The sequence below is a fragment of the Dipodomys spectabilis genome, unplaced genomic scaffold, assembly GCF_019054845.1.
Source record: "Dipodomys spectabilis isolate Male_0828 unplaced genomic scaffold, ASM1905484v1 ptg000073l, whole genome shotgun sequence".
Classification (NCBI taxonomy): domain Eukaryota; kingdom Metazoa; phylum Chordata; class Mammalia; order Rodentia; family Heteromyidae; genus Dipodomys; species Dipodomys spectabilis.
Genome location: NW_024870750.1, coordinates 4,542,543 through 4,561,760, shown reverse-complemented (window position 1 = coordinate 4,561,760; position 19,218 = coordinate 4,542,543). Strand labels below are relative to the sequence as shown.

The 19,218-nt window shown below is 40.3% G+C and overlaps 1 protein-coding gene across 2 annotated transcripts in view; it reads left to right on the top strand.

The window, feature by feature from the left end:
- Rtn1 (reticulon 1) overlaps positions 1 to 18,589 on the top strand; it is a 198,379-nt gene extending 179,790 nt beyond the window's left edge. For both annotated transcript variants that reach the window (XM_042682588.1, XM_042682589.1), the window contains 6 exons: positions 8,693 to 8,900; positions 11,857 to 11,995; positions 13,617 to 13,686; positions 14,230 to 14,276; positions 14,361 to 14,419; positions 17,762 to 18,589. In XM_042682588.1, the coding sequence (XP_042538522.1) occupies positions 8,693 to 8,900; positions 11,857 to 11,995; positions 13,617 to 13,686; positions 14,230 to 14,276; positions 14,361 to 14,419; positions 17,762 to 17,804 (566 nt within the window). In that variant the 3' untranslated portion in view covers positions 17,805 to 18,589. The remainder of the gene's footprint in view (positions 1 to 8,692; positions 8,901 to 11,856; positions 11,996 to 13,616; positions 13,687 to 14,229; positions 14,277 to 14,360; positions 14,420 to 17,761) is intronic.
- The last annotated feature ends 629 nt before the right edge of the window (positions 18,590 to 19,218 follow it).

The following is a 19,218-nucleotide window of genomic DNA, read 5'->3' as shown; positions in this document are numbered from 1 at the left end:
TCTATCTCTCTCTTCATTGTCTTTTTCCTCTCTATATTTGCAGTGATATGTTGCACCCAGTTATTTTGCATCTTTAGATGCAACACAATTATGAGGTAAATTGCATATTTAGTTATAATATATTTAAATTCTAAAAATCCACTGGATCCAGTAAAACAAAATCTATTTTAGTCCTGGAGTGTATGACCTTCAGAATATCACATTCCTTTTTGAAAATAATTAAACGTATGTGACTCTAAACTTTCCCATCCTTCTCAACCTGTTCTTGATATTGTGTGCATATTTACAATATTAAGATTCATGCATTATTTATACATAGACACCTTTCCTGTCTTTTGAAAACATATGCAGCCATTCAGCGAAATCTAACCAAGCTATTTATTAAGCTGACAATTTGAAAAGCTAAGAAGTTGTCATTAATGATTATTTAAAAAACTAACTTTTGCTTAGGTTACAAATAAAAAATGATTTAAAACCTTGATAATTATAATCGTTATAAATGTATAGCATATATTTCAAATTTTTTAAACATTGGCCATATGCTGATAGCTCATTCCTGTAATCCTAGTTACTCAGGAAACTGAGATCTGGATCATCAAAATACACAGCCAGTCTGGGAAAGAAATGTACTTGAGATCCTGTCTCCAATTAATCAGCAAACTGCCAGGCTGGATGAATGGCTTAAGTGGTAGAGCACCAGCAAGCTTAGCTGATGGGAGACCTTGAATTCAAACCCCAATACTAGCAAAAAATGTTATGAATTTTAGAACTTAGAATTAAAGGATTTTTTGTTTGATTGTTGCCAAAATATGTTTGAACTATAATTTTAAGTAAAATCTGAGCAACGTTTTTAATTTCATGAAGTGCAATAATTGAATGCTTTATTTTTTATATTGCCAAAAGGAAAAGGGGGAAGTAATTCCTGCATTATTTACAAGTTCTTTGTCAATACCGTTGTTAATTTTGAACAAATGAAAAGTACCAACATAGCAGATTTCAGCTTTTAGAACTTACTGCAACTCTACCTTTCACAATAAGCAAACTTCAGTCATGGTCATATTTTATCTCTCCTCTTTAAGAGCCTGCTCATCAAATTGTAGAGTGGCAGATCTGAAATCTAGTGGGAACTGATGCGAGGAAGAGCATCACATTTACATTGTAATAAGCAAACACTGGAATGATTGAAGCTCATTCCTTTTCTATATCTTCTTAGTTCAAAAAATAATTTCAGGGCTTGAGGAGTGGCTCAAAGTGGTAGAGCACTTCATACAAAGAATCATCATGGTCTTAGTTTGACTTTTAAATTCATTTTAAAATATGATAGATACATACTGTGGGATATTATTCTTCCATTTGTGTTCATTTGTGGAATCTAGACATAAAATAGTGAGGACGATAATAACAATAATAATGAAACTTTCATGCCAAAGGGGAGGAATCAGTAAGAGAGGGAGGAGGAAAGAAAGGATATTTGGGGTGAAGAGGATTGAAGTATATACATTGCATGTAATCAAACCCACCAAACACTGAAAAGGCGAGAAAGTTAATGAAAATATAACTTAGGGGTGATCCAACTATACACATGTATGCGATTATCACAATAAAACCCTTTCTTAAAAACATAAACAAAAAGCATCAGCTCTCTGTCTTCATGGTTCTCTTTGTTTTGTTCTACTACATGACGAATTTAAAGCAAGTGTGTCATTTGTCAATTCTTCTTTTTGTGAAATGATGGTATTTCTGTGACATTCACTTGGCCTTTTTATTTTAAAGTAGCACTAAGTTGTCATACAGCAAGTTGTACAATGCTGCCTGAAACCTTTTCTAGACCAAGATAGGATATAAATACACATTTAAGAAAATGGCACAATAATGCAGATAGCTCTGCACAATATATTGCCATTTTATATTATTTAATTATACCACATTTTATCTCATAAATAAAATGTAAGTAGCTGTACCAATATCTTTTTAGTTCATACATTTTTAATAAACAGTCTAAATATTGCAGTCACTATTGGGTTATGTAATTGGATGTATCTAAAATAGTCTCCCAAATCAAAAACAAGTTTGGAGTGCAGTAAAGAGCTATTCTATCCAGAAATTTGACATAGTTAGCTATTCATTCCAGCCTAGGATCATGTTTCTTATTTTTCTCCTCTGTTATTAATTACATCTCAGGGATGGGGAGAACAGTGGTTTTGGCATTGAGTAGTGTCTTCAATCTGTCAGGTTTACCTTTGAATCTGCTCTAAGTCAGTCCCAGGCCGGCTGCAAACTGTTCTTTTATCTGTGGTATCAGGACTAAGAGGACATCACCAAGCCCATTTATCAAATTGATAGGATTCACTGATATATCATTTCAAAACCAATGCATTGCCTCTTGGTTTTTTAGCAAGGTAGCTTTCATTTTTATAATTGTCAGAGTGATGCAGTAATATACCTGCCCCTAAAGAGCAGGCATAGCAAATGTATGCTCAGCTGTTTAAGTTCTTACCTGGTTTTTCTAAGTGAGGAGGACCTTGAGAGGAAAGTTATACATTGCTTGTTGTACCCAGAAACTAATGGGGTTAATTTGCAGCAGTTAGTTACTTCGATTTTTCTTACTTGGGTTCCAAGGAAACTGTTATTCAAATATCTCATTTTCTGGATCCAGTGTGGTCTGTGGCTAATAATACAATGTCACTATTTTAAAGAAAGGTTTCTTGGCTCATGATTCTGGAAATCCACGTCTGGTGACAGCCTTTTGCTGGCAGAATCCTAAGGTGGTACACGGCATCATCTGGCGCAAGAGATGCTGGGTTGGAGATTTTACAGTCTTTGGATCCAGTGGTCCTTTCTCGGTTCACTTCCCCTTGATATGCCTCCCTGTGCACTCTGTATATAAGAGCTGTGGTCTGTTCTTACTAAGCTATCGTATTCATCTGTGAAGCTCTACCCTGATGACTTTATCTAATCTGGATCGTTCCTAAAGACCTCACTTCTAAACACCAGGATTAGATTAAGTTTCTACCTTCTCAGTACCTCACAAAGGGGATTAAAATTCAGAGCGACTTTCAGTGTGGGCAAACCACATTCACACCACAGCAGCTAGCATAGAGCTTCCCACAATGGTTTACAACATCCAATGCAAGGTTAAAATGTGAAAAATCAGCATGTCCTGGAAGATTTGGAACAGGGAAATTCTCAGCTCTGATCACAGTGTTGTCACCTCTCAGCCTTCCCACTCTGAGGTTAAAGCTCTGGACCACAGGCTTGCTCTGACCACCCACAGCCCTTTATCACTCACACCCGCCTCAGTCTCCAGCTGTCTCCACCGTCATTCCCGGCCTGAGTCCCAGGCCTGTCCATTTTGATTCTGTCCTCTTGAATTGTGTGCTTCTTTGGCTATGCTCCTCGGGTGAGCTCACACTCTACTTCTACTGCTGATCAGAGCACCCAGAATCCAGCCCTACTGACTACACTATCAATTCTTGACTGTAGCCACACCTACTTTTTGACATTTCTTTCATTCATCCTTTTGGGAATCCTTACTATTTCTCTATATCCCTGTTGGGCAATAGAAATAGGATGTGAGTCACATATATTACTAAAATGTCTGCCATATTTAATAGTAAAAGAGGTAGATTTTTGTATTTTATTTAATCCAATATATCTGAAATATTCACTTTTCATTAGTACAAAGAAAAGCATTTAAGGAGATATTCTGTTTTACATTTTTTTTACACTAAGTTTGAAATCCAATATAGTAGTTGACACAGAAAGTCTCATTTGGGACCACGCCACTTTGAGTGCTCAGCAGCCTCTTGTAACTTGTTACCAGGGTATTGCACAACACAGGCCTCATCTTTTCCTACTATCTTCAACTCCTGCCTACCCCGGACCATTTCAGTCCCAGGAAGACCTCAGGACTTAGTCTCCAAAGAAAAATCAAGGCAACTTAGCTCAAGCGACATTGTTGTTGTTGTTGATCGGGGGCTTGATCTCTGGGCCTGAGGGCTATCCTTGAGTTCTTCAGCTCAAGGTGAGTGCTCTGCCACTTGAGCCACAGTGCCACTTTTGGTTTTCTGGTGGCTAATTGGAGATCAGAGTCTCATGGACTATTCCTGCCTGGGCTGGCTTTGAACTGTGATCTCAGATCTCAGCCTCCTGAGTAGCTAGGATTACAGGTGTGAGCCACCAGTGCCCAGCAGCTCAGGACACTTTTAGCTTAACACATATCTATTGCCACTCCCATACCTTCCCCCAAAGTCTCTCCCATCTCTTTTCTTCTCCACTCTTTGAAAAGACATTAGATCTTGTCCTGCCTTCTCTGAGCTCTTGCTGAATCAATTATCTTCTCTCTCCAGAATCCTTGTCCATCTTTCTACCAACATCCCCAGATTTTGCTCATCCTAAGGGTTTGCATGTGCTGCTGCTTCACAATCATCACTATTCTTTGAACTTGCACAACCTCTCCCAACCACTTACATGGGGCTTCCACCCCATGACTCCCAACACCACCCTCGGCCAAACTGTGAATGACCTTCCAGCTGCAAATACACTGGTCTGTCTTTTCTTGGCTCTCATCTCCCTCCCCCGCTCTCTCCAGAATACCACTTGGTAGCTTTTGCTTTTCTTCTGGGAACTCCCATCACCATAGATGCTGTGCCCTTAGACACTGCAGCTGCCCACCCCCTTTTTTCTATAGTTCTACTTATTCTTTTCTATGACTTGATCCTAAATGGCAACCCTTGCCCTCCCTTGGCTTCAATCGTTATTTCTACCCAGAATACACCGAACTCTAAACATTCTCCTGTTTACCAAATTTCAGGCCAAATGGTCTGCTGTGCTTACTCTTCCGAAAGTCACTGTGTAATTGATATGATTGGTTTTAACTCAAGTCCACTGAGTTAAAAGACTTAAAAGAGTCACTTAACCTCACAGAATTTTGAAAAGGGGGATTTCTGTTTAATTGGCAGTCTGTCTCCTTGGTGACTCCTATCTTGCTCCTGCCACAGGCTATGTTACAGTGGCCTGCTTTCAAGTCTCATGTCAGAATCTGGAGGTTGAAACACAAGTGCCATCTTCCCCCCAAACCAGTTCATCCTCAGCTTGCTATTTTTGTCACTGATGCTCATATCTCAATCATCCAGCTTTGAAATGTTGCTTCTACCCATAATTAACTCTTCCTCCTTTCTCCCACAGCTAATTAGTCATCATTCTTGTCAACTAACCCTTCATAATATTTCCTTTTATCCACCTCATCTCCTTAACAAATTGTTCCCTACATTTACAAACTACCCCACATCCTCTTCCTTTAACCACCCTAGGCATGCTTGGTCCTCACTTTAAAAGTTTGCCACCTCCCACATCACAAGATATTCTGACACTGAGTCAGAGTTTATTTAAATGAACACACAGTCATCTCAGCTAGGCCTTAAGTTTCTTAAGAAAAGGAACAAGGTTTGTGATTGCTTGATTCCTGGGCTTACTAGGTAACCAGTGATCGACTATTGATAATTCCTTTGTTTTCACTTCAAGAAAAAAAATTCCTACACGCTAGTGGCTCATGTCTGCAATCTTAGCTACTCAAGAAGCTGAGATCTGAGAATCAAAGTCACTCCAGGCAGGAAAGGCCACGAGACTTGGATCTCCAATTAACTACTGGAAAACTGGAAGTGGAGCTGTAGTTCTAAGTGGTAGAGTGCTAGCCTTGAGTGAAAAAGCTCAAGGATAGCACCCAGGCTCTGTTCAACATACCACATGAGACAGACAACTATTTTCTTTGGGGAAAAACAACCAATTTAGGAGTGCTTTCTGGTTCTTTGTAATACCTAGTCAGGATACAATTTTCTTAATTTTTAGCTTCCTCACCTGTCACTTGGAACTAATGGTGTGCGGTTTAAATGTGATCATGTACGAAGTGCTTTGAACATTTAAGAATTGAGGGTAAATGGGTATCTGTCACAAACTACCCAGAATCCACTGGCCATTGTTTTAAAAGCATTCTTTTGTTAATCTAAGTAGAAATCTTCCTCAGTCTGTGCAACTGGACTGATAGAACTGTTAGGAGATAACACTACACAACTAATGTGACTTACTGCTCTGTCCACAGACTGCCCAAGACAGCCCAGACCAGATGCAAGTCATTCTGTTATCCTTAGCTTCTGTCTCTTTCTTCCTTTCTTCTTTTCTTCCTTCCTTCCTTCCTTTCTTTCTTTTTTCTTTCCCTCCTTTCTTTCTTTCTCTTTTTTCTTTCCTTTCTTTCTCTTTCCCTCCTTCTTCCTTCCTTCCTTTCTTTCTTTCCTTCCTTTCCTCCCTTCTTTCTTCCCTTCTATATTTCTTTCCTTGCTTCCTCCCTCCCTCGCTACCTCCCTTCCCTCCTTCCTTTCTTCTTTCTTTTTCCCTTCCTTCCTTCCTCCCTTCCACCCTTCCTTCCTTCCTTCCTTCCTTCCTTCCTTCCTTCCTTCCTTCCTTTTGTGGTAGATACTGCTGCTCTAAAAAGTTAACCTAGGATTGGTTTGTTGCCTCTGTATCTTCCCCCTACATTCAGCCCCAAGAGGGACCGGGCTTCCGTGGGGCTCCTTCTCCCACTTCTCTTGGGCCAGTGGATAGGGAGTAAATTCCTTCTCCAGTGTCATAATGGGAGGTCATCATGAGCCCATTGTGGAGTCCCTTGCTTCTCAGCCCCTGAATTGTAGCCAGCCAGCATGAGGAGGGTTAGCACCTAGCTCTAGCCCTATTCCATGTCACCTCTTTAGCCTGGGACTGTCACTAGGGTACAAGGTTGGAAGGTTGCCATGGTAACCATAGAAGGTTACCATTCTTAATTCGCAAACACAAAATGTTCCATAATCTATAACTTTTAGAGCATCAGCATGCTACCAAAGTGGAAACATCCATATGGTGATACTCTGTTTTATGCATAAAATTACTTTTAAAATATTGTCTCAAATTACCTTCATATGTGTATAAGATGTATTTAAAACAGAAGTGAGTTTCAGGTTTAGCACTTGAGTCCAGTTTCCAAGATATATTCTTATGTAGATGTAAATAAGTCAGAATCCCCCCCCCCCAAAAAAAATCTAGAATCCAAACAGTGTTCTAGAATGCAAAGCATGTTTGTTCCCAGGCATTTTGGACAAGAGATTCTCAGCCTGCACTGTTCTTTCAGCAGTTGTACTCAGATGAATGCTAGGAGCTGTGTCCTGCTCCCCCTACCTGATCACCTCCATTTGCTTCACCCCGTGCAAGTGACTGGAATCTAATCTTGTAAACCAGTTGTCTTCCAGTACTGTGCACAGGAAATTGCAGTATAAGCTACTGCGATTTACATCTGGTTATGACATGGGACATTTGTTTCTGATTTTTTTCTACCTGATTGACAATAACATTTTCTCTTCCTGATTGAAAATAACAGTGTGTAAAGACCATTTGTCATTTGCCAACTTAAAGAATTCGTTTGCAGCTGGGCACTGGTGGTTCACGCCTGTACTCCTAGCTACTCAGGAGGCTGAGATCTGAGGATCGTGGTTCAAAGCCAGCCCAGGCAGGAAACTCTGTGAGACTCTTATCTCCAATAAACTACTCAAAAAAAGCCAGAAGTGGCACTGTGGTTCAAGTGGTAGAGCACTCAGCTTGAGCAAAAGAAGCTCGGGACAGTGCCCATGCCCAGAGTTCAAGCCCGAGGACTGGTGAGGAAAAAAAAGTTTGCAGAGCTTTGTCAGCAAGCCTCATGTGCTTTTTATTTTTTTTTAGCAACTGAAATATTCAAAATATTTCCATGCTATACCACGTGTGAAACACGATAGTATTGTTTATTTATTTATTTATTTTTGTTGTTAGTAATGGGGCTTGAACTCAGGGCTTAGGCACCATATTTATGTATTGATTCATGATTCCAGGTTTCACACTTGTTAGGTAGATGCTGTATCATTTGAGCCATGCTCTTGCATCTGGCTTTATTCTTTTGAACACAGCTATAGGTTGAAAAAAGATGATGTAAATGTAATGTCAATTTTCAGACTTGCAGTCCAGATTTTTTTCAGTCATAGAATTTAAGTAAACAAGTCATGCTGTCCAAAAGTTGAATGCAAATGTCAGCCCCAGGATTTGTTGACGCCGCAGCTCAGGTCTGCTGGGGTTTAGGAGGTGGGCGATGTCTTCATCCCAATGTGTACGGTATGGATTGTATCATATGCATCTGTGAAGCTGGTTTCCCACAGATTGACTTCATACTTCCAAAGGCACCACTCTCTCTGCAAAAATAAAAGCTCTTGTTTTTATTGTTTCTGCCCTTCTGAGCAGCAGGGGTACTGATGTATGAATCTACATACAGGCTGCCACTGAGAAAGTTGTCACCAGGATGGCAGGGTGCACACGTAATCCCTATTCTCCAAAAGAAGAGCACAGGGGCTTCACATAGTCCTCTGTATTGAATTCGCCTAATTCCAGCCACTGTGTAGATGCTGTAGCCCACAGCAATGCCTCTGTAGCACTGCTGCCCACGGAGTCTTATCTGTGAATGTGGAGAAGTATCCTCCATCTTTCCCAAAGGAAATTGCTGCTATAGGCATCTGTCCACTGCTTTGTGTTTAGCAGTCTCAGTGTCTGGTAGGAGCCCGCAGCCCCAACAGCTGGGCAGATGACCAGCAGCTCATTCTAGCACAAGCAGGGTTCATGGGGTGTGTGTATGTGTCCTCTTTCACAGCTATTGACCTGCTGTACTGGCGGGACATCAAGCAGACGGGGATTGTGTTTGGGAGCTTCCTGCTGCTGCTCTTCTCTCTGACCCAGTTCAGCGTGGTGAGCGTCATCGCCTACCTGGCCCTGGCTGCGCTCTCGGCCACCATCAGCTTCCGCATCTACAAGTCTGTTTTACAAGCTGTACAGAAAACCGATGAAGGCCACCCTTTCAAGTGAGTGCCCCATCCCTGCCTGCCTGCCTGCCTGCCTGCCCTAGGCTCTTCCCTAGCCCACAGATACACCTGAGAGTATTTTTCTGGGATCCTGAAGACCTCCTAGAGTCTCCCCCCAACACTTGCCATTAGTATCTAACAGTGCTGGTAGATTTCTGTGACAAAAATCAAATCACCATCCTAATATTTCTCCCTGGATTGAGTTTTTATAATTCATTATGAATAGTAATCATCATCCCTCATCTGTATATAATGTGGTATAATTTGTAGAGTATTCCAACAATTGCTTAATCCAACCAATGGTATAAAGGAAGGCAGGGCAGGCATTGTAGTCTCTATGTACCAATGGGAAACTCAAGTTCCAGGAAGTTACAATACATACATAAGGTCCCGTGGCCAGGACCTAGTGTGGAGCCTCTGACTATTATTTCCATGCCATCTCTGGAAATTTAACACTGCAGGATCAAGCTTAGTGAACAGTTTCATTCTGTGCCCTTCCTTCTCTGCATTTTCATGCGGGGAAATCTGTTTAGAATGGATATTGAAGCACAGAATTTCTTTTAAGGGGCAGTCCACTAAGAGGACACATGTAATATGTCAGAGAGCAATGACAGCCTGGCCAGCTACCTCCTCCTAGATCCCCCAGTTTATCCTCCATCTCCAGATGGTAAACCTGGGTACTTGCAACACCTACTGCCAGTGTCAGCCCTCCCCCCCCTGCTCACTAGCTCTCCTGAGATCCTTGCAGGCCCATTGCATGATCTTATCTTTTGTAACCGAGGGACAGTTCTGAGTCCTGGATGAGGTAGGTAGCCAATGCTGCAGAGTACTTTCTAGGCCAGCCCTGGAAAGTTCACCAGTGCCACCACTGCATCCAGCCCAGCTCTGCTTCATTAGTCATTAGCCTGACTGTTTATGAGATGACTGTTATAAAGATGACTGTTTGTGAGACTTTGTGGACAAAGAGGTAAAAGCTACACATCAGACCTTCCTTCCCAGACTCTGGGTCCTGACCTCGGTGTGGAATACAGGTATAGTCTGGGCATTCTTGCCTTAGGGATGTACCGGTCCTTCTAATGCTGTTAATGGGTCATCTGGGATATACAGTAACTTGTCTACATAAGTTCCATCTCACAGGCTAAGAGAGCAGAGACCTGGAGTCTTCCCACTTCTAATAAGGCATGCACAAACATTTACCTTTAATGGTCCTAGCCTATTTGACCTGTGACCTATCCCTATCTTTATTCACCCCCCTTGGCCTCTGCCCCTAGCCAGTTGAGGTCCCACCATCCCTGTCACAGCGTTTCTGCTACACTCTTATCCTTCAAGGCTGAAACATGACATGGGGGACTTTTCTCTTACACCACTCATTTCTTCTAATACCTAGTAAAAGGAACAAGAGTGTATCTATAATGAGCTCAAGTACTTTATCATTCTTTAGGAGACAAATTTAAAATATCAAGCCTGCTTTTGGTAAAGTCATTTTTATTAGCAAAAGAAATGTCTGACTTGGTATATTATTTCATCAGAATGCACTATTTAGGAAAATTGATCATTTTGTATTTTCTCTAAAGAAGAGAAAAGTCATACCATTTAAAACAAATGCCCTCATTTAGTCAGTTCAGGTGACATTGAAAAAGTACCATAAACTAGATGACTTAAAGAACAGAAGTGTAGGTGGGTGTCCGTGACTCACGCCTGTAATCCTAGCTACTCAGGAGGTTGAGATCTGAGGATCTGCCAGTCTGGGCAGAAAAGTCTATTGAGACTCTTATTTCCAGTTAACCACTCCAAAAAAGCCAGAAGTGAAGAGAGCCTTGTTGAAAACAAACCTTACAACTTTGGCAGGGGGTGGGGGTGGGGTGCAGTAGGGAGGGAGGAGGTGGGGGTGGTGGGGAGGGAAGGGATGTTAGGGGTACAACAAAGAAGGAGGTAACAATGCTCATTAGGAAATGTACTCATTACCTTGCTCATGTAACTGCAACCCCTCTGTACAGTATTTTTACAATAAAAATATATACAAAAAAAGCTCAGAGACAATGCCCAGCTCTGAGTCTAAGCTCCAGAAACACCCCCCCCCCCCCCCCCGCCCCAGCCCAGTGAATAGAAACGTATTCCTCCCTGTTATGAAAGCTGGTTTACTTGCAGAAAGAGCGCTCTGGGATCCCTTTTATAAGACCACTAATCTCAGTCCCCTTAACCTAGTCAACTCCAAAGGCACTGACTCATCATTGAAGGGACAAGGCATTCTGTCTTAACACTTCCTACAGCTTAAGCCAAATGCTGCCTACTCTTCCATCACATTTCCTAGAGCCCTTTAAGCTCTCTTAAGTATTCTGTGGAACAGGGCAGGAAAGATGAGGGAGGCTGGACCTTGGTAGAGGAGCATGACCAAGGAAAAGGAATAGATTAGATGATTTCACCTATTTTTATCTTTTGTATTTTGTGCATTTTCTTGTCTGTGAGTCTAATTTAACTGCTTGAGCAAATAGAAAATGCCATTACTAAAACCACAATCCCCTAGAACCAAGGAATATTTTCACTGGTGCAGATCATTTGAGTTTTCTTTGCTCTCTGGATACACCTGGAAGTTCTAGAATTTAAACAAGAATTCTTAGATGTCTAGTGAGGAACAACGACTAGCAGCTAGAATTTGCAAATAGTTCAACAGCTTAAAGATATTCATCCCTATGCACTCATGAGTGGACAATTGAAATGAACAAGTTTCTTTTGCACTGGTTTTTCTCTGTGCTCTCAGCTTCCTCTGTAATGCTGCCTTTGGTGGAAGGAAACAATTGCAATATCCCAAGTTCCCAATGCACTAGAAGTAGGCATGTGTGGTACCCTGCACCCTGCTGCCATAATCCAGGAGACAAGCTATTCATTGTCCCTGGAGCATGTGCCTAGCGCCCGCATACAGCCCTCTAATGCATCTCTGGGGATGATCTGTTGACAGGACTTACCTAGAGCTTGAGATCACCCTGTCCCAGGAGCAGGTCCAGAAGTACACAGACTGCCTGCAGCTGTATGTGAACAGCACGCTGAAAGAACTCCGAAGGCTCTTCCTTGTCCAGGACCTGGTGGATTCCTTAAAAGTATGGTTATTTAAGCCCTTTGCATGGCAATCCTGGGTTGCTTTCCCTAAAGGAAGGATATTGTAAACTGCCACATCACAAAGATTACAAAGCAAGTGTTGATTATAGTCTACTCAGAAAGCATCCAGTTATATGCATCACAAAGTTCATGCAGTCCAATCTCTTATTTTACAGATAACAAAACTGTATCCCAGAGAGGTTAAGATACTTACCCGAGGCCCAGTAGTCATTGGTAGGCCTTGGACCAAACCCACGTTACACAGTAACTATTTTTATCATTTTTATAGCACACTTTGGTATCTTTCCCATTTTCAATTCCTCAGCCAATTCGCCAAGATTTCATTTTAAAATAGAAATCTAGTCAGGGAAATGTGAAAATTTTGCACACTTCCTCATTGAAAGAAACTCTGAATCGCCTAAAATAGTAAGTCCTCTAGATGTCTTTAGGCTGAGACACCTGTTTGCTACAGTGCTGAGAATGAAACTCAGAGCCTTGTGTGTGGTAAGCAGATCCAGTCACTAAGGCAGAGCTGTCTGGAGGGCAGGAGCGTGCCCATCCCAGCATGAAGTGAGGACCCAAGCCACCCAGGCCTTCATCCTGGTACCTTCACTGAATCCACCGGATAGTTTTGAGCAGAATTTTTGAGCCTCACTTCAAGTTACATGTGAAATTCAAGCAGGTGAATCCTGACTCAGCAAGGCCATGATCAGAGTGTAGGGTGAGGGTAAAGGGCGGGGAGGGTTGGGGGGACTGGTTGTGAGAATGTTCCTGCTCTCTAGGAGCTCTAGTTCCTGGAAGAACAGAGGAAAGACTAAGCGATGTGGTCTTAACCTACAAGGAACTTAACTAGAATAAGAACTCACTATGCCATAACTTAGCTAGAGTGATAATAACCACGTGCTGTGGTGTTCTTAAGGTAATGTTTCTATTCGTAAAATGTAAAAAATTATGGAGCAGGAGTCAGCCACCTTTATTTGTAAAAGCCTAGAGAAGAAATATTTGGGTCTTAACTCCAGAGCATCTCTACCCAACTTTGGCAATGAAGCACAAAGCAACAAAAACAGCATCTGCCAATGAAGGATTGTGACCGTGTCCCAATCAAATTTTACTGATGAACGCTAAAAGCGGAGTTCAACATCATTACACATGTCACAAACCATTTTTTATTTTATTTGACTTTAGAAATGTAATAATTGTTCTCAGTTCTTGGGACTATACAAAATTAAATCAAGAATAATTTGCAGGCCATACGCCCTACCCCACGTACACACCGGGGCCTAGACTAGTATATCATCAGCCCCTCAAATCTTACATAACGTGATTCCAAAAAATCCAAGAGAACTAGAGAAGGTTCTCTTTCTATGATTCCATAATGGTCTTTAAACTCCTTAATGCTCTTTCATTTCCTATGAAAATTGTTTTACTGAAATGCATTTCCTACTGTATTTTACTCTAATCTTTAAAAAAAAATCTAATTAAAATTCTAATTAGAAAAAAATGAATAGGTAATGCTAACTAGAAAAAATAATTAGATCCCAATCTAAAACAAAAGACAATGACATGAGACTCTTATCTGTCAGGAATGCTTTTAGGAGCCCTAACCATTCTTTCCTCCTTTAGTTTGCAGTCCTGATGTGGCTTCTGACTTATGTTGGCGCTCTCTTCAATGGCCTGACCCTGCTGCTCATGGGTAAGAACAGACTGGGGAGGGGGCAGGGCCATGCCTTCTTTAATTTTCTCTGAGAGCATATGCTTCCCAAGCTATTATATGTAAGCTTGCTTTGATATATTCCTAGGAATGAATGCTGGATATCCTGGAATATAGATCATTTCCCCTACCATCATAGCTCAATTAAACAATATACTATATTATATATATTATATTATATATATGATTAATAGTGAACTTTTAAGTCTAAAGGCATTTTTTCCCTGTGAATCACATCTGATTTTATGTGCTTCTACTATGTATCAGTTTGCAGTTATGGGAAGAGATTTATTTTCATCTCAGTTGGGGACCAAACACCTTCATTCTAGGACTACTAGCACAGTATCTGTGGAGAACTCAACATTCTTTTGTTTTTCTCACATACATCCCCGTCATCTTTTACCTAAAGTGCTACTTATTCCAGCAATATTATGATATTGCAACATTACACCGAATGTATCTATAAGCTGACTCTTGTTGGTGACTCTCAGAGTTTTAATTTTGTGTTTTTTTTTCCTCTCATAGCTGTGGTTTCAATGTTCACTCTACCTGTAGTCTACGTCAAGCACCAGGTAAGTTCTGTGCATGTCAGGCATTCTTGCTCTACTTTGACCTCATCGTGTTTGGCTGTACTCATGATTTCTTTCTCTTCCTAGGCACAGATTGACCAATATCTGGGACTTGTGAGGACTCACATAAATGCTGTGGTGGCAAAGTAAGTTTCACAGTGCAATTCATGAAAAGGAGTCACACAAATGGATTAGCCACATGTTATAACAAGATGGTAAACTAATAGTTTGATTTACATTCATTTCTCTCTGTGTTATACTAGGTCAGAAGGTAAGTATAAATTTCAAAACTCTTAATTCTTTAGTGACTTGTTTCAGATGTCAAAATGAGTGAGCTTTAATGAATGAATAATATTAAGCTTTACTTCAGGACCGGCCCATATCCAAGATAAGGTGTAAGGGACAACTAGTTTAGAAAAATTAAGTAAACAGATAAGTTGAAATAGAAAAATATACTAGTTTAGCAAACAATTTCAATTTTTTAAACAATAACACCAGTTTTTAAAGCATTAAGATACTTTTGAACTGCAAAATAACTAAAATTTATGTCACCTAAATATTTTAATTACACTATTTAACTCCACAAATATTTGTTTGTTGAACTGATACTAGTGCTTTTTAAACCTGGGTATTTAGCAGACCATATTCTTTGAGCTACCTAATATATTAGGAGGTAAACACTTCACTTCAGTTTTAAAAAATCTGTAGCTAATATGCTCATCTAATTTAGTTATTTCCCCTCAATTTTCACTTGGTATTTTTAGGCTTTTTGCCACCTACCATGGTAGTTTTTATGTTGTTAGTATTACTCGAGGTTTTGCTTTGAACAACAGTTGAACTCATCTTCACCTGCAAATATATGCCATCAAAGGACTAGACTTTGTCAGCATAAACTCATCCCGTAACCAGATAATTATGTGGCTGGACCTAGCTGGTGAACAAATATACAGAGAGGGAATTTAAGTGCTCAAAAATGTATAACAAACACAAAATCTAAAAGATAAACACTTCAAAGTTCTTCTGCTAGGAGGTTGCTGTACTCTCCTGAAATGTATACAAAGTTGATCCTTACGTTTTTCCTTGTAAGTTATTTCAAAAATGCTTAAAATTATGAGCTTGGACCCACGTATAATCAACATCTAATGATTACACAAATAAAGAACATTTATATTAAAAAATATCAGCATGGTATAGAATAAAATTTGGTAGGACCCAAGTCTGGAACATTGTTCAAAAACAGAAATCCTAAAACCCAACAGACCAAAAGAAGTAAAATTTCTAGCCTTGTTGAGGGAGCATCAATTCTATGCACTTGCCTAACAGATATTTTCTTATTTGTCCATGGATTTCAGTTTTCAAAAGCAGTCTTCTTGCAGTTCCACAGCCAGAACCTCTTTTTCATCCAATCCTGGCTTTCTTGATGTATGGCCTTATCATTCACCTGGCTTCTCACACCAAAAACAATCTTTTTAATTTTGTTTTCTCTTCTCCTTGTCCATGCTTTCAATCCATCAACAAGCTGGCCCCATCTCCAAACTAGATCCCAAACTTGTCACCTGCTGTTTTCATGTCTAACGTATCACCCTGACCATGCTCATCTGGCACTGGAATCCCTCTGTAATTGCTTTCTCTTATTTCCCCATTTTTTTTAAACACTCACCATCACTATCTATTTGCCAATGGCTTGCCATTACATGGGAGAGAATCTAAACCCCTTACCATAGCCCACAAGTTCTAATACCATCCAGTGACTACCTACCTAACAGGCCTGTCCCCTCCACACGCCGAGCCCACCAGCCTCTACTCCTCTTGCCCCTCACCTCCAGATCTTTGTCTAGTGACTCCTGCCTGCCCTCTGGGCATCTATTTCCCAGATCAGTGGATTTAAAGTAAGCACTACTCACTTTACCATGCTGCCCCTAACTTCCAATAACACTGCCTTCTTCTGTTTTATACCATTTGTCACCATGTGTACTTTTCTTGTCTGTTTCTCTCTGCTTAATTTTACAAGAATAAAAACTCTACGAAAGCAAGTACCTTCTCCCTTGGGTTAAACCTGGAATTCTAGAATGTGGAAGGGTGCCCAGCCCAGAGGATTAAAATATACCTGATGAACTCATACACTTTCAAATTCGAAAGTGCAAGCCCATTCTACAGTATTGCAACCATAGTGTGAGCACTGAAGAATGTTAGGAGCTATGGCAATATCTAATCTGTACCCACATGTTAAAGATGAGTCTGTAAGCCCCAAAATGTTCATTTACTGAATGAATAGCATACCTTAGTGTAAGACAATTTTCTTAATTCCAGTTCTAGGGCAGTTGGACCACACATAGGTTTGTGTGGGATTATTTGATTATCTTATTTGTTATAGTATTAGGCATGTTGTACTGTCACTCGGCATGTATACTCAGCTGGAGCTCTTCTACTTGAGCTAGCATCGAGCCCTCTTTTTGCTGGTCATTTTGGAGACAAAGTGTCACCTACCTCACTTTCAGTGCTGGCTTTAGTCCATATTTTTTTTTTTTTTTTTTTGTCGGTCATGGGGCTTGAACTCTGGGCCTGGGCGCTGTCCCCCAGCTCTTCAGCTCAAGGCGAGCGCTCTACCACTTGAGCTACAGCGCCACTTCCGGTTTTCTAGTGGTTTATTGGAGATAGGAGTCTCACGGTCTTTCCTGCCCGGGCTGGCTTTGAACCACGATTCTCAGATCTCAGCCTCCTGAGTAGCTAGGATTACAGGCGTGAGCCACCGGCGCCCGGCCTTTAGTCCATAAATTCTAGGACTCAGCATCATGAGTTGCTAGGACTACAGGCATAAGCTACCAGAGCCTAATGTGAACATAGGCATAGACTTGTTTATTTTGTTTTAATCCAGAACCAACTCTGTGTATGCTACTTTTCCTGTTACTGTACTTTTGGTCTCTTGTAGAAATGCCCCAAATTACATGATCAGTGGCACCCTTGATCTATCTTAGCTTCTAGAGTCTCCCTGCAAAAAGTTGATATAGTTATCTACCTAAAAAGTTATAGTCTAAAGAACACAACATTCTTGAGTCATTCATTATTCAATTTTCACTTGTTTTTTATTGCCTGGTAGAGGAGTTTTTAGCCACACACTTAAAACTAACACCAGTGGGGTGTTGGTTACTCACACTTTAATCCTAGCTGCTCTGAAGGCTGATATTGAAAGACAGTGATTTGAAACCAGTCCAGGCAGAAAATTCTGTGAAACTCTTTATCTCCAATTAACCAGCAAAAATAAAAAAAAAAAGCCATTGCTCAAGTGATAAAGTACAGCCTTGAGTAAAAATGCCAATCAAGAGGATGAAGCCCTGAATTCAAGCCCCAGCATTTGCACAAAAAAAAAAAACAAAAGAATTATAATGGCTTTTAGCATATCAAGCTATTTGATCACTTGGCTAATGAGTGCAACATAATGAATGCATAAAATGATCTCACTGATAACCTCTTTATCATTGTCTTTTTAGAATTCAGGCTAAAATCCCAGGAGCCAAAAGGCACATGGAGTAAATGGACATCCCAGCAAGAACAGAACACAAACAGGGATGTCTGCCGTGGTAACCGCCCTCTTTTGACTCGTTACTGCAAATCAATCATTTTTCCCTCCCAGTTACCATACTCTTAGAGGCAAACCTTAAAACAGCTGTTTTTAGGCTGTTCTGTACTCTTAGAATATTTGAGTCACTTGTGTCAAGCACTAAAGTATAGAGAAAAGTGTATTAGATGTGGTTTTTAATTTTGTGTTGCTAAAAAACAAAAAAGTGCATGATGGTGAGAGCCCATGTTATCTTTTCTTCTATGGTGTTCTCCTCCTCTTCCTCTCCCTTCTCCTCCTCTTCCTCTCTGCAATGCTTCTGTAGCTTCTAACCCGCAGCTAGTCCTCTCCTGCCCAGTGAGCTGACGCAATAGTGGAAATCGCTTATATGTCCTTGGGTTGCTGGTTGGATTAATCTTTAATAACACTATATAGAATTGTAGACTGATGTTTTAGCATTTTTCCAACACATACAACATAAAAAATATAATTTAAAAAGCAGTTGATGGTAATCAGTTTTGTATAACTTAAAATAATTAAATGAATACACCCCAACATGAACACACAGTCCTTTTGTTGTATGGGATGGATGGGCTGATTTACATGTATGGTCACTCAAAAGTTACCAGCATGTTAACTTTATTACAATTTGTATTACTTTCTCTGTAGTTCCTAATGGACTTAATTATGGACTCTGGATATTTGCACTTATGTACTTGATACTGAATGCATAAATAAATGTTACTAAATGTAGAAAGTTTCTTCCTGTCTTGTCCTGATCTTACTAGAAAACGCAAAAGTGTTTACTCTGCTTCTTTTCTCCATAAGGCTTAACCTCAGATTGTTTTTATAACTTATTTGAGTTAATAATAGAAACCACTACAGAGTAGTAGAAAAACAATTCTTATTGTTCTTTCAATAGTTGATGCTGATATTTCAGTTTATAAAAGCTAGAGAGTAATGTAAATCTGTACATCAACTTTTAGCAACCATGTGCCACACAACACGGGCATAGAACAGTTGTCATTGTCCTCTGCTGGCTCTTTTGGTAATGATTTATTGAGCCACTGCTGTTGAGCAGTGATAGGACTGTGAATCAGAAAGGTAATAGTTCCTGCCTTTTCCATACCAAGTCTTCTATGAACATACTCTGCTTTTATAGAAGTACAATTGCACATTTATTTTACTGTGATACTCAAGACAAAGATGAATAGGTGGAAGTGAATGAAAGAGCAGCAATGGGAGGAGAAAAATGAGCAGAAGAGAAAAGGAATTGTTCACTTGTATATGCTGCCATTGACCAATTTTAGACTTGGCCTCAGTAAGTATCTAAGGAGTCAAGAGAAGGTGTGAGAGTTACTAGGGAAATGACATCATGACACCACCAAG